Source organism: Patagioenas fasciata, chromosome 4, assembly GCF_037038585.1.
Source record: "Patagioenas fasciata isolate bPatFas1 chromosome 4, bPatFas1.hap1, whole genome shotgun sequence".
NCBI classification, from domain to species: domain Eukaryota; kingdom Metazoa; phylum Chordata; class Aves; order Columbiformes; family Columbidae; genus Patagioenas; species Patagioenas fasciata.
This window is the reverse complement of record NC_092523.1, coordinates 76,374,020-76,387,105: the sequence shown is the minus strand read 5'-3', so window position 1 is coordinate 76,387,105 and position 13,086 is coordinate 76,374,020. Positions and strand designations below refer to the sequence as shown.

General features: G+C 38.1%; 1 protein-coding gene across 5 annotated transcripts in view; it reads left to right on the top strand.

Annotated features, from left to right (window-relative positions):
• BANK1 (B cell scaffold protein with ankyrin repeats 1) overlaps nt 1-13,086 on the top strand; it is a 128,346-nt gene that overhangs the window by 14,666 nt on the left and 100,594 nt on the right. For 4 of the 5 annotated variants that reach the window (XM_065837029.2, XM_071808238.1, XM_071808236.1 and 1 more), the window contains 2 exons: nt 883-1,281; nt 7,079-7,144. In XM_065837029.2, the coding sequence (XP_065693101.2) occupies nt 883-1,281; nt 7,079-7,144 (465 nt within the window). The remainder of the gene's footprint in view (nt 1-882; nt 1,282-7,078; nt 7,145-13,086) is intronic. The other variant, XM_071808237.1, reaches the window with a different exon arrangement.

The window sequence follows — 13,086 nt, the reverse complement described above, 5'->3', positions numbered from 1 at the left end:
GCTGTTGTGTGCCAAAGAAACATTTTAACTCTGTGTGTGCCCACCATTTCCACATCTCTTGATATTCACAAAGAAGCGACTTACTGACCTGCACTACAGACAGGTGCCAGGCAGGTTGCCTGACCCATTGGGAACCTGGGAGACACACTGAACTTCAATGGAGGGAGATTCCACAACCTCCCTGGGCAACCTATGCCAGTGCTCACAGTAAAAAATGTTTCCTGATGCTCAGAGGGTGCCTCCTGTGTTTCAGCTTGTGCCTGTTGTCTCTATTTCATACTGTCATCCTAGTAACACTGTCAATGACTATTAGTCTTACTGGCATCACATTTTATGTCTTAAATAGAAAGCAGAACTAAAAAAAAAAAATAGTTTTAGATTTGTCAGGTTTGTAAGTAATTCTGTTAGAATAAGGACTGTAAGAAAAAATCAGTAATGACTGTCCTAATACCGTGCTGCCAAAATATCTTAAACATACCAATCCTGTTTCTAATGAAGTCAGATCATGTCCGGTGTTCAAATATATGTTTTTTATTTCTGCCTTTAAAAGTTAACTGTAGCATTTTTAATAGTATCACCTATTTGTCAAGAATCTAGGAGTGAGCAGAATGTGTGGATGCACTCTGGTGTCTACACTGCCATTTCAGTATTCATTCTGAAATACTAGTTGAAGCTATTCTAAACGTATAATATTCTGAGCTATTTTAACAGTATTTCTGTGGATGATATTTCTGCTTTGGTCATTTCAAGGTGATAACCTGTCTTGTTACTTCAGAACCTCAAGTTTTTAAATGGGGGGAAGCTATCTGTTTTCTTGTATTTATAATGGCTTAAAAATGCATTTGAAATTATTTTTTTGTTTGTTTGTTTTCTTCTCTCTAGAAAATATGAAGGATATTCTCGTGATATATGAACAAGATGCAGAAGAGTGGGCTCTGTATTTAAAATCTCTTTTTGGGCGCATTGTGAACAAAGGAGGAATCTTGCTCTACGATCTAAAGACTTCATCTTTCAAGCACCAGGAGCTATTGTCTTTACCCTGTTATAAATGTAAACTCCTGATACTATCATGGGGACTTCTTAACTGCCTGAATCGAGAAAGAAGTTATTTTCTAGAGCAAGTTCTAAAACCTCTGGATGATGTGGTGATTCTACTTTGTGGAGTAGAGAACTCAGATATCCTTTATGAGATACTGACCTTAGATGGAGGCAGCAAGGAGATTTCTACTGAGCAGGATCCTGAAGAATATATCTCTGTTGTTACTGGAATTATTCAACCAGGTAATGTAAAAATGAAAACTTTGTATGACTACTAAATAGTTCTCTTAGCTGTATTGATGTAATTTGGAAGATTTTTTTTAAAGTGATAGTTTAGATTTTCTGGATAAATTATCTCTCTTCAGCTTGGTCTAACAGTTTTAGTTGGGTAGTGCACTTTTCATTGAAGTGTGATGAAACTGTTGTACTCTTAATCCAGCTTCATTTTCACAAGGAAGCAGCTTTGTAAGGTCTAAAAGCTGCCTGTGGCACTGGTGAACCTACCACCACCATTTAACAGTAAGACTGAAGAGCTGACAACACTTTCTTCTGTTTTGTTGTTTTTTTTTTCCTGAGTTAACAAATCTCAAGCTCTACAAGTCTATGGGTTTATGTTTCATCTCTTTCAAAATGCCTTAATGTGGCAGTGTATATGGCTCTTTAGATAAATCTGACAGAGAGAAAAATAATTACTGAGAAAGACCTGGTTTCATGGATGGTGTCACTTTCTGTGTGACCTGCTCTTAGAGCTTTTGCATAAGTTCCCTTCCCCTTTTACCAACCCAAGTAATGAAGCTGTACTGGAAGGACTAAAGCTATCTGGTTTGCATGTGTTTGCACATCCATGAAAACTACAAAGAAGCATTAGTGTAAAAATTAGCACTTCTAGAATGCAAGAGAAACCTGTGTCCTGAGGGTGAGAGGTACTGAAATGGCAGAGTTTGTGCACAGGGTTTAGTTTAACCCAAAGTTTAACTTCTCCAGGCTGCACAAATGAAAGTGAGAAATAGCTTTAGAAAGATGGATGAGCGGACCGCTTTGGCAAGATGATGTAGCTGTGCACAGGTTTCGGGTAGATGGCTGTGTGTTTTCCTTTGAGACTATGCTTACTACTGCTTCTTTGTAGTATCTAGGTCTCTTAACTCCTCTCAGCTCTTCCTATTTTGTTATGATTTTGTCTACTAAGCAGAACATTGTGCTTCTGGCTTCGTTACCTGCAAAGTGCCTCATAACAGCACAGGAGCTTGTGGTTGAGAAAGACATTCTCCAGTTCAGGAGTTTTACTTGGAGATTAACAGGTTTTAGATGCAGATGAACAACCAGGAATATGCTTTTGAACACAGGAGTAGAGAGACCCCAGCTGAGTCAGAGCGACCTAGCTGGTGAATGTCCTTGCTGCCTTGGGCTTGAGCAGATCAGCAGAAGCATAGTATAAGACTTTCAAACCTGCCTAGAACGTGTCTACACACAATTTGGCTGTATCACATCAATGCTTTAAAAACAAAGCTTAGATGGTTCCTTCCCAAACATCTCCTGTTCTAACATTTTTTGCAGATGGGCATTTATTAACCTTTTACTCAGTATATTTATTTTTTTTTTAGCATCTCTCAGACTTTAAGTTTTGGGCCTAATCACAGTTGCCTGGTTTGCTTTCAGGAGATAATGTTTGCAATTTCTGACTGTGTCTGATATTTTGCTTCAGATTGAAGTTCCTTGGCAGCTTTTTAGTGGAAGGAAAACAGTGGGTCTATACTATGCATGTCTGTGTGTGTATATATGCATATATATCGGAAGGAACTGAGCCCAGAGACAGTCAGTTGACGCATGCACAGGAAATTGCAACGTTTTTTCCAAGATAAACAGTTTTCTAGAAGACAGATGAGGATTCTTTGCTTAGGTTTGTGCATTCATAAAAATATTTATTGTATGTACCTTGGGATTTCACTTACATAGTCATGTCAAGTGACTTAATAGCTCAAATGATTTTTTTCTTTGGCAGAGGTCAATATCAGCAACTTCAGAGACAAGTGCAAAGCTGAATTAATGAACAGTTTTGGAAAGCCTCAGTCTCAGTGCATACATCTTTACCAGGGATGCATAGACTGTGGCTGGGATCAAACAAGTTCAGTTGACTGAACTAGATCCAGGACTGCGATTAGTGTTGCTGCCTGGTGCTTCACAGTGTAAACCTCCTCTGTACACACAGCTGAGAACTGCTCTGGCTGTATTTTTCTGTACTGGTGCACCCTGGCCGTCAGGCAGGCCAGCTCACATCAGTGCTTCCTAGGAGACCTCTGCATTGCTTTCTGTTGCACACTGCAAGTATTCCAAGTGGGAGATTTTTCTGTCACCTGGGTGTTGATTTAAGCTCTGAGGAATGAAGATGTGCATGTCTTATCATTATTTACCTTTGCTTAAAGATAATGGTGACTGGTTGCAGTGCCTGTATTTATGATACTCTTTTGTAGAATCCTATTAAGCTCTTAGCATTTGTGGTATCTGTGGCAGGGATTTTGACAGATTACTCATCTGGGAGAAAGATATATATATATTTTTTTTAACCCTTGTATTTAAAATGGCTTGCTAAGAGGTTATTGAGTATACTTGGATTATTTTTCCTTTGCAGCAATTTTTTTTATGCCTTTCTTCAGGACTGTGTATTCAGAAGATTTCCCATCTCTTTGTGTGGATAATCATCTGTCTCTTAATTGTTTTCAGTGCCCATCTCTTGTCCCTTACACTTCTGGTTTTGGAGATAGAGATAAAAGCACTTCTGTGTGTATTCCTCATGCTTGTCCATTCCTTTTTTTTCCCTGAGCTGTTCATTGCTGTGAACTTGTTCCTCTGTGCATTTGTACCTTCTCGTCTCCTCAGTACTAACAAGAGCTGTATGCTACGGTATGGTCCTCATTTCCATTTTGCCCTGCCAATGAATCTTTGAACAGCTCTGCAGGGACTGCTGCTAAGATTAGCAGATTAGTAAATGTTACAAAGGTGTTCTGTTTCTCCATCTCCACACAGTGTGATTGTTGGGTTGCCAGTGCAATGAGGAGGATTTGTAACGGGGGTGACTGTCAACAAAAAACTGTGGTTCGTGTCATGAACTTGTTTCGTGTGGTACATGATCCTGGCTATTTGAAACCAGAAGAGAAACTGAAGTGGCAGCCTGGAGGTGGCAACCATAGACACGATGTTGAGACTGCCATACCCTGCTGCTTAAACTGTTTAAGTTCATTGTTATTTCTTCTCTTATTTTTGCAAAATCCAGAGGAGCCTTTATTCATTATAAATCAGATTTCTTAGCAGCTCATATTTTGATCTGTCTAGCCGGTCATGGTGACCCGTACCCTTGGATTCTGAAGTATGCAGCATGTATGTGATTTTTTTTAATCTTATTTTTGACACTAATTGGATGAAAACTGCTTACACCTTGAAAAGTGAATGCACTGACATCTTAAAATGAATGGGTTTTAGCAGCATTTAGGACAAACTCATAAAAAGTTTTATTAATAATAGAAGTCAAATGATTAGAACATAAGTACTACTGCGACAGCATGTACTAATTTAAATTAATGTACTGTGATTTTACTGTTGTTTATTTAGGTTATAATTTTTTATTTTGAAAATGAATTAATGGATTTATATTATCATCATTAGTCTGCTGTTTCAAGGTTGCAAGTGGACACCATCCAAATTTATGTCTTGTTTATGGCACAACAGTCATCAGTCAGTATTTAGCTCCAGTTGTGAGGCTATTTCTATAGCTTACAAATAAGTTTAAGCTTTCCAGCACGTATTTTGCAGCTAGAGCTGCATGTCTTCAGGAAATGCATTATTTGAATATTTTTTGGTGCACAAGTGTTGTTATAACAAAACTGCTCTTTGCAATTTCACCGTGATGTATTTCTGTGAAGTTAGTGTCGGCTTCTTGAAAAGAGGATAAAAGAAGGGTCTTGTTTTCCAGATTAAAAAATTGTAACACCTATCTCTGAAAAAATTAATTGTAGCATTTACTTAAGTTCATACTGAAAAACAAACAAACAAACAAACCCCCCAAACTAACCAATATTAGGATAGCAAAAGAACAACTTTTTTTTTTTTTTTTTAATAGAATCGGATTTTGCTCTGGGTGGGGTTTCTCTGTAGTTATTTAAATGGCTATGAGGACACAACTTGGTCCAGAAAATGTTATTACAGTTATTAAGTTAGGTGTTCAAAAATCTAGAAGTTACAGGTACAAAGTAGCCTCTTAAACTTTGGTTAGAACCCTTGTTCGTGGCATTGATTGCCTTTCATTATTTAAGTGCATGCTTCCCCTCTCTCCACCTCCCCTGGCAAGAAGCTGCCCTCATTAGTACACAGGATAAATAGTACTCAGTTAATTAGCACTTATTTGAGACTTTGTTTTGTGTTTGAGTTTGCGGTTGCATTATTTATGTATCGAATGTCATTCAGATCCTGTTGAGAAAACAGAATTTCCTAACAAGCCAAATTAGAGTCAAGCATTTCTTCCACTTCCGATACCATTCTAAGATATTACCTTTCATAACACTTACCAGTATACAGTATTTTTCATGTCCATATTCAAAATTCCTTTAATTTCAGGTGTCTTTGTGTCTGCTTGGAGGTCTGCAGGTCAGCTGTAAGGTCTTTCACGGAAAGTGCTGTACAAAACTAATGAGCACTTCTGAAAAGCATGTTTGAAAAGCCTTCTAGGCTTTTGCCTCAAAACTTCAGTATGGGAACCTGAAATTACCTAACTTCTCTAGAGCAGCAATCAGCTACTATCTCTCACTGGAATCCTCTCCTCATTCACTGGACTCTAGTAAGAGGTATAACTGAATCAGAATACGGTCAACACCACTTTAAGTACAAAACCACAAGCCAATGCCAGCGTAGGTCTAACCACTATCCGCAGTACAGATCAATTTAAAGGAAATAAGTCAACAATATACCACGAAGGAAAAAGACTACTTTTTAGTGTTTGGTTTATGCAACCTTAATAAAGCCATTGTAAAGCAGTCACTTTCCCAGGCTCCTCATCCTAGCCTTGGTGTCTTTACCCAGTGACTCTTCAGTCTTGATCCCTTGTAATAATACTGGTTATTCCCTTCTGGAACACCCAGCGATATGTGTAGATGCTATACAACAGCATTTGTGTTGAGTTAGCTGGATCTCAGAGCTCAAGCAGGCCTCATATCTCTTATGTCAATGTTACCTCAAATGTGGAAAAACAAGTGTTAACTTGATCCAGCATAAAGAAAGCATGGCATAGACAGATATTGCATAATATGGCAGAAAGTCTCCTGGTAGTTATTAAGCCAGCAAAATCATTTTAGCAAACTGGAGCTGGCAGAGTTTTTTAATGTTTGACCAGTACTTTACAGAATGTGACCATTGTTTGGTTTGTTTGTTTTTACCCAGTACTGGGAACTCTGTAGTCAGATTTATTGTATTCTCAAACACAGCCCCTCACAGTTGTCTTCTATGTCTGTGTCCATTTTCCATTTCTCAATTTCCTGCACACAATTCTGTTATCTTTCCTTTTACCCAACTCCTCTCCCATTTTTTGCTATATTGACTTTCAGGGAAACTTCTCTACTTCCTTAAGCCCTCATTTCTTACCTGCTATAGCAAATTGAAAAGATCAGTCACAGGGATGTTTACTTTAAGGGGATAACTACAATTCCATTTAAAGATCTCTCTAGACTTGTTCCTCTCCACTCCCCATTGGATTTCTTTTTCTCTCTGCAAAACTGTATCTTTAAAATAGCTTTATCTTACATCTAAAATAACATACAGAATTTAGTCTATAAAAGAGAAAGTGAAAATCAGTGCCATGGTATCAATTTTTTTTTTGTTTGTGCCTTTTTTTTTTTTTTTTTTGCTTGATTTTTGGTGATAATATCTTCCTTAGAGCAAACTAAACATTCTGTGAAACTATCAACTAGGATAGCAATGATCACTGTCATCAGAACTGATGACCATTTAAAAAATATTTCTAAGTAGATACCATTAAAGGATTATTCTTTTTTCCTAGATAAGCAACAGAGCGAAAATCCTGAAGACTCTTTGTCTTACATCTATGAAGCAGTTCTTGCAGATGGTGAGTTGAATTCACCTTGCATTTCCTCAAGTAAAGCCAGTGCTTTTCAGAAAATTAGATTTGTTTTCTTACATCTTGTCAGACATGGAATGCAATAAACTAACCTTGGCATAGCATGCAGTTGTGCAAAGGAACATGCCTTAGTCTCAAGCCTCTATTCACACCTCTCTACCCACACATTCTGGTGAGGAATATGAAAAGGGGAGGGGATTCAACAGGGGCATTCTTTTTCCTTTCATTTCAGAGCAGAGAAAAAAGGAAGACATGGAGAGCTTTCCTTTTCTGTTCCCAGGATGAGGAGTTTTGCTTGTAGTAAAGAGCACTGATCTGAAATTTCAGATAGATCAGTCCTACTTGCACTATGTTTGTGGCATCCCGACTTCAGTGCGGGTTGACACTGGCCATTCTGGTTTATGTATTTTTGTGAAAGCCCCTAATATTAATAGGGAAAACAGATTAACAAAATCTCCCCTTGCGTTTACTGAAGAGATACATAACATGTTTCCTGTCCCCAGTTCTTCCTTAAACACCTTTATTTCTGGGTTGACACATTTGTGAAGTGTTTGGCTTAACAGCACCAGCATGCTGACTGAGGGAAAAGGATGAGTAAGTTATTCTGGAATTCCTGGCACAGACGTTTTCTGCTGCTGGACTCTGAGATTACTGGCTCTGTGGATCTATTTTGCTGGCAAGGTGTAAAAGCAGAATGATGCTGCAAGCTCAGTGGCTCTTCCTTACTAGCACAAATTCAATATACATGTCAGTGATGTATGGAGTTCAGAGTTTTAGCTTCTTCAGTTAATTTCAAGACATGAGCATCAGCCAGTGTGTTTTTAAACACTCCAGTCATTCCCATTTTCCATGTGTTGGTTCACAGAGCTGAACAATCTTGGAGCATGTGGATTGGATTTCTTTCAGATAAGTGCACTCAGGGAGCTCACTAGGTGCAATTCAGACACTAAAAGGTGTGCATTCTACAGGTCCAGAGCAGAGTTAGTTGGAAATATGCCCCTTTGAAATATGTATAGTGTGGAAGGGAGTATTTAGTGCCAACCATCTTTCTCTATTAAATCTTCTGGTATTAGTCCCTCCTCCTTTCCAATAGAGACTGTTTGTGACTCTTGACATCTTGGATGTACTGCTGTGATCTCAAGCAGAAAACTGCTGTAAAGCTGCCCTACAGACCTATTGCCAAGATTCCTAAGGATGTCTCTTTTGGTCCTGTGTTGAATGTGCTGTGGATCAGTGCATTGAAGAAGTTTACTGGTATAAAGAAGGCTTTTTTGTAGTTGCTTATTCATCATCCAGGTGTTCAATAAGTTGGCATCACTGTTACTCTTATTCATTATCATGATGTCCAAAAAATGAGATAGCAAAGAGAAAACAGGGAAAATGGAGAATCTCAAGAAAACGAAAGACTGAGATGTTCTGCCAAGCTACTCTCAAGAAATAAACAATTTTTACTAAAACCCTGTAAATTCACAAAATAACAGCATTTTATAAATTCTTAAGCAGAGACCGGCATGCCAAAAGCTGAAGTTTGTTTTGAGTATACAGATACTATACCAAAAAAAAAGGATAGGCTGAGAGAAGATGGAATTTAGACTTGAACTGGAATGAGAGTAGAACAGGTCAGAAGTATAAAGCTTAATGAGAAATCTAAAGCAACAAGACTGAAAGAGCAGTGACTGGATGACAGGACATATTAAAAACAAACAAAAACAAACTATATCCAATAAAGCAAAGATAGATGGGGAATGAGCAAGAGCCAACAATCAATAAGAAGTGATTGACTAAAGTGAATTGTGCAAGGCCTTGAGGGAAAAGGTCAGATAGTACATTGGAAAATGGAAAAACAATATGATCACTGAAATCCTTTGGGGAAATATGAGCTACAAACAGATGTGAAAGCAATTGATTAGCTAGTGAGTGATGGAAGAGATCCAGTTGTGGAATGCTAATCACCATGATACGAATGTATGAGGACTCATTCCTGTAGGTGATAACTGAACAAATCAGCTCTTTGGTCACTTAGAAATGTTATGTGTTTATTTCTGGTTTCTATATAAGAGAAGTAGACTGATGTTTTCTTTTCTATTACTAGAAAACTGTATTTTGAGAAATCCCCTGTGGTTCTTAAGGAATTTTTTCTGCTCTCCAAAGAATCATTATTTATAATTTGTCCTACAGTTGGAAAAGTGAGGCAATATTACTAGGAACTGAGTATACAACCTTGTAACCACACAGATAAAATGTGAATGCCTTATTGTGGAACTGGCATTCATTATTTTACCTGCAAAATAGAGCAAACCTCACATTTAGATACCAATTAGGTAATACTCAGCTTTAGAAAAGGCCATTCTCCTGTGAAACAGCTTTGTCTTTTTTAACATTTTCTATTAAGGCTTGTATCCCAGCATTCATTTATTGAACTAATTAGGGATGGGCAAGCGGAGCACAAAAAGGTGATTTTAAAGTGAAATAGCTGTCTGCCTATTAAAACAGCAGACATCTGTTGGTACTGCTCAAGGGTCTCATCAACTAACATATATGTGCATACTGTGTTTCCAGTATCCTTCACCTAACAAAATTGGAGAAAGGCCAGCACTTTAAAAAAAAAAAATAGTAGATGGCATCCCTTCTGGAGATAAAGAGCTATTGGGGTACCTCTGCTATTCTTTCCTATAATGCTGTCTGAAATCCTGGTTTAGTAAAGTGTGCCTATTCAGGGGTCTAGGTTTTAGATTAAATGACAGTGCCTTAAAAGGTAAAGACTTAAGATGACTTTCAAAGCCATAACCCTAACAAAAGAAAAATAACCAGGAGTTAGAAAACAAGTATGGTTTTCGGATATCTCTAAAAGTATCACTCCTGATGCTGTTCCTGAGAGAGCCATGTACCCTTTTAGCCCACTTTAAGGGTCAATAGATTTTAGCTATTTCAAACCAAAGGTGGGAGTAAAGCAAAGCAGCCTGTCCCCCAGTGAGTCAGTCTTGCTGACAACTCACTTTTTTTTCCCTTCTTTAATAACAAATGTGCGTGGTGTGAGTCTTTATGCTGACAGTAACTGTGGCAGCGTGGCACGGGGAGACGTGGTCTCTTAGATAGACAAGTTCCATGTAATTTAGAGCTGTAAAGATCAAGAACAGCATCATAAATTTTGTCCAGGCATTGATAAGAGCGCTGTGTAGGTATTGGAGCTCTGCTGTCATACTCAGACTGATATGCTATTTGGCGAATGAGCTGCTGCAGTCCAAGCTAGCTTATGTTACCAGATTGATTTAAGAGGTGCTATAACGTGGAGTATAGTGTCTTATGTCAGTAAACATTTGGATACTATTAATGATATGTATCCTGTACTTGGAGCGGGGTGAAGGCTGAGAATGCCACCTGTCAGTATCTGTCCCCCCAGCCTCTCCCAGTGCAGTTGTTTAAGGTCTTTTCAGCTACATTAAACTTCATTTCATGACCTTCCAGCCGTGTAATTTTTTGAACTTTGCTGACTGTAAAGAACATTCTTTCTCGAGAGAAGCTTCAAACATAGTCAAGAGGGAAAAGTTTGGCTACTTACTAGTAGTTCCTTGAGGGTCATATCTGTAAAATCTTAAACTCTATTCAGCCTGAAATCTGAACTTTTGGCCTGCCTGCCAGGTGTGCTTCTCCGAGGTACAGCTTGATTCTAAAATACTCCCCTCTAGCTGTGTTCTTCTATATCCAGGCAATTCAGAATGTAGCCATGTGCCACTTCTTTGTCCAAGCAGAGCATACAATTTGTACCAGGCCAGTTATAAGAGACTTGAATTGTAGTTTGGAGATAATAGAGACACCAGGCAGCTGCAGCTAGCCCCTCTGGAATAATAAGGAAGTCGCAGGACCATTTTATCAGGCAAACAAGTTTTGGAGGTCTGCTCACAACCCTGGGTGCTCCTCCTGTCAGTCTTTTTGTCTTTAGCGGTAATTTGAGTCAGCAGCCGGAGGATAACCTGTCTCTGTAACAGCGCATCTCAGATTTTATGCAGTGTTTGGTGCTGTATAATCCTTCACTGAAACAGAGGTGAGATATGTGTTTGTTAATACTACAGAGAAATGGAACAAAAATGCCAAAGTGTTCTTGCTGTGATAGAACTCCTGTAACTCTGAAGTGAATAGATGGACTCTAATCAAACACGGGGCTTTAATAACTGAGAACTGTTGCTGCATACAAAGGGCCAGACTTCAGTTTGCTTTTCCCTGGAGAAAAGGCAGGATGAAAGTTTGCAGAATGTAGAAACTGGAAATACCAGCCTTGGACTCCATCAGCAGTCCGCTCAGCACCTAGATGACTTCATGCAGGTAGTTATTATTTCCAAACTAATCAGTGTGCTTAATAGTTTAGAAACTGTTTGGGACAGTCCTACTATGTGTTTAAGACTCAGCAGAGTGGTCATGTTATTAGTGCTGCTACTGCAGCTGAAAATTATATAGTAAAAGATATATTTAGTCCCAAAAAGCTTCTAATCTAAATGTGTGCATCCTAACCAAAGCACTGATTGCTGAGTTTAAGTCAAATCATGCTTTCCAGCCACAGACCAGGTAAGAACTAGTTAGTTGTCATAGCCATACATCCTCTGAATATACAGTTAAAATCAGAAGAAAGTAATATATATATGTGTGTGTAAAGAAATGTCTACAGTCTTATGCAAATTATTTCTTAAATATTATTGATGGTAAATTGTGGGGTTTTTACAGTTTTGGGGTCATTTGAAGGCAGGATTTTTTATTTTTACTGTGACATCCAATATGGCTATACATAATAAGACTTCTGCATTGTGTTTAGATGCTTTTATGGTAACTCCATTAGGCTACAGTTAGATTGGTAAATTGTTGTGTACAAAAACATACCTGAAAATATGAGAACAAGTGAGGATGCACCTTTCTAGTCAAATCAGTCTTTGGCTACACATATATAGTAATGCATAAAGCAATACGTGTGGGGGTGTTGCAGGGATTCCTCTGTTACAGGAGAGAAATAGATGTGAATGAACCTTGCAATACCATCTGTTGCTAAAATGACAGAAACACCAACTCCAAATATTCAGAAAAGAAAAAACCTGATCTTTATAGATTTAAAAGAACTGTCAATTTGATGCTTATTTGCAAGAAAAATTGCTCACCATAAATTAAGTAATGGAAACATTTTGGAGACATGGGCAAAATAGGTCAACTCACAGAACGCTACTGGTTTTGACAGAACAACTCAGCCATGCAGGAGAAACTGGGACTGAGAATGTTTTGGAGAAAAACAAAGATAACTGTTGATGTAGTTGCAAAAGATAGATGATTCAGCATAGAGAGAAAGATTATTTATAGCTTCTTCAATAAGGAATATGTTTCCCTTGGTCTGGAATTTATGCATGATAGAAAACAAAGGAAAAAAGCCAGATGTTTATATGTTTGAGTATGTATTTAATTTTCTGTGATTTTTTTTTTTTTTTTTTTTTTTAGAAACATTTCCATTCCTAAGCCCTGTCTCACCATCATTAAAAGAACAAACAAACAAATTTTTTCAGCACAGCAGAAAAGGGAATTTGCTTTGAAATCCAACCTTAGAAAGGGCTTATGGTAAAAATGAATAAATGCCACGTTCATGCTGAGTAAAACAGGCTCATTGACTGAAGCCCAGTGTGGTGGACGTTTTCTGCCTCCATGTTTCTCACAACCTTTCTCAGGTCATTTATAGAGCAACTTGTGCAGTTAGAGGCTGCCATTCCATCTCACTCTGCTGCACTCTCTGCTGAGTTCATACAGCATGTACAAATACCTATACTTGAAGAGGAATAAGTCATATGTGTCTATGTTAAACTTATGGTGGAAGGGAAGAAGAATATGATATGCCTGAGAGTTTTTTCCTCATTTTTCCACAGTCCCGAAGTTTACTTTGTGGATGCTTATTGGTTGTTTTG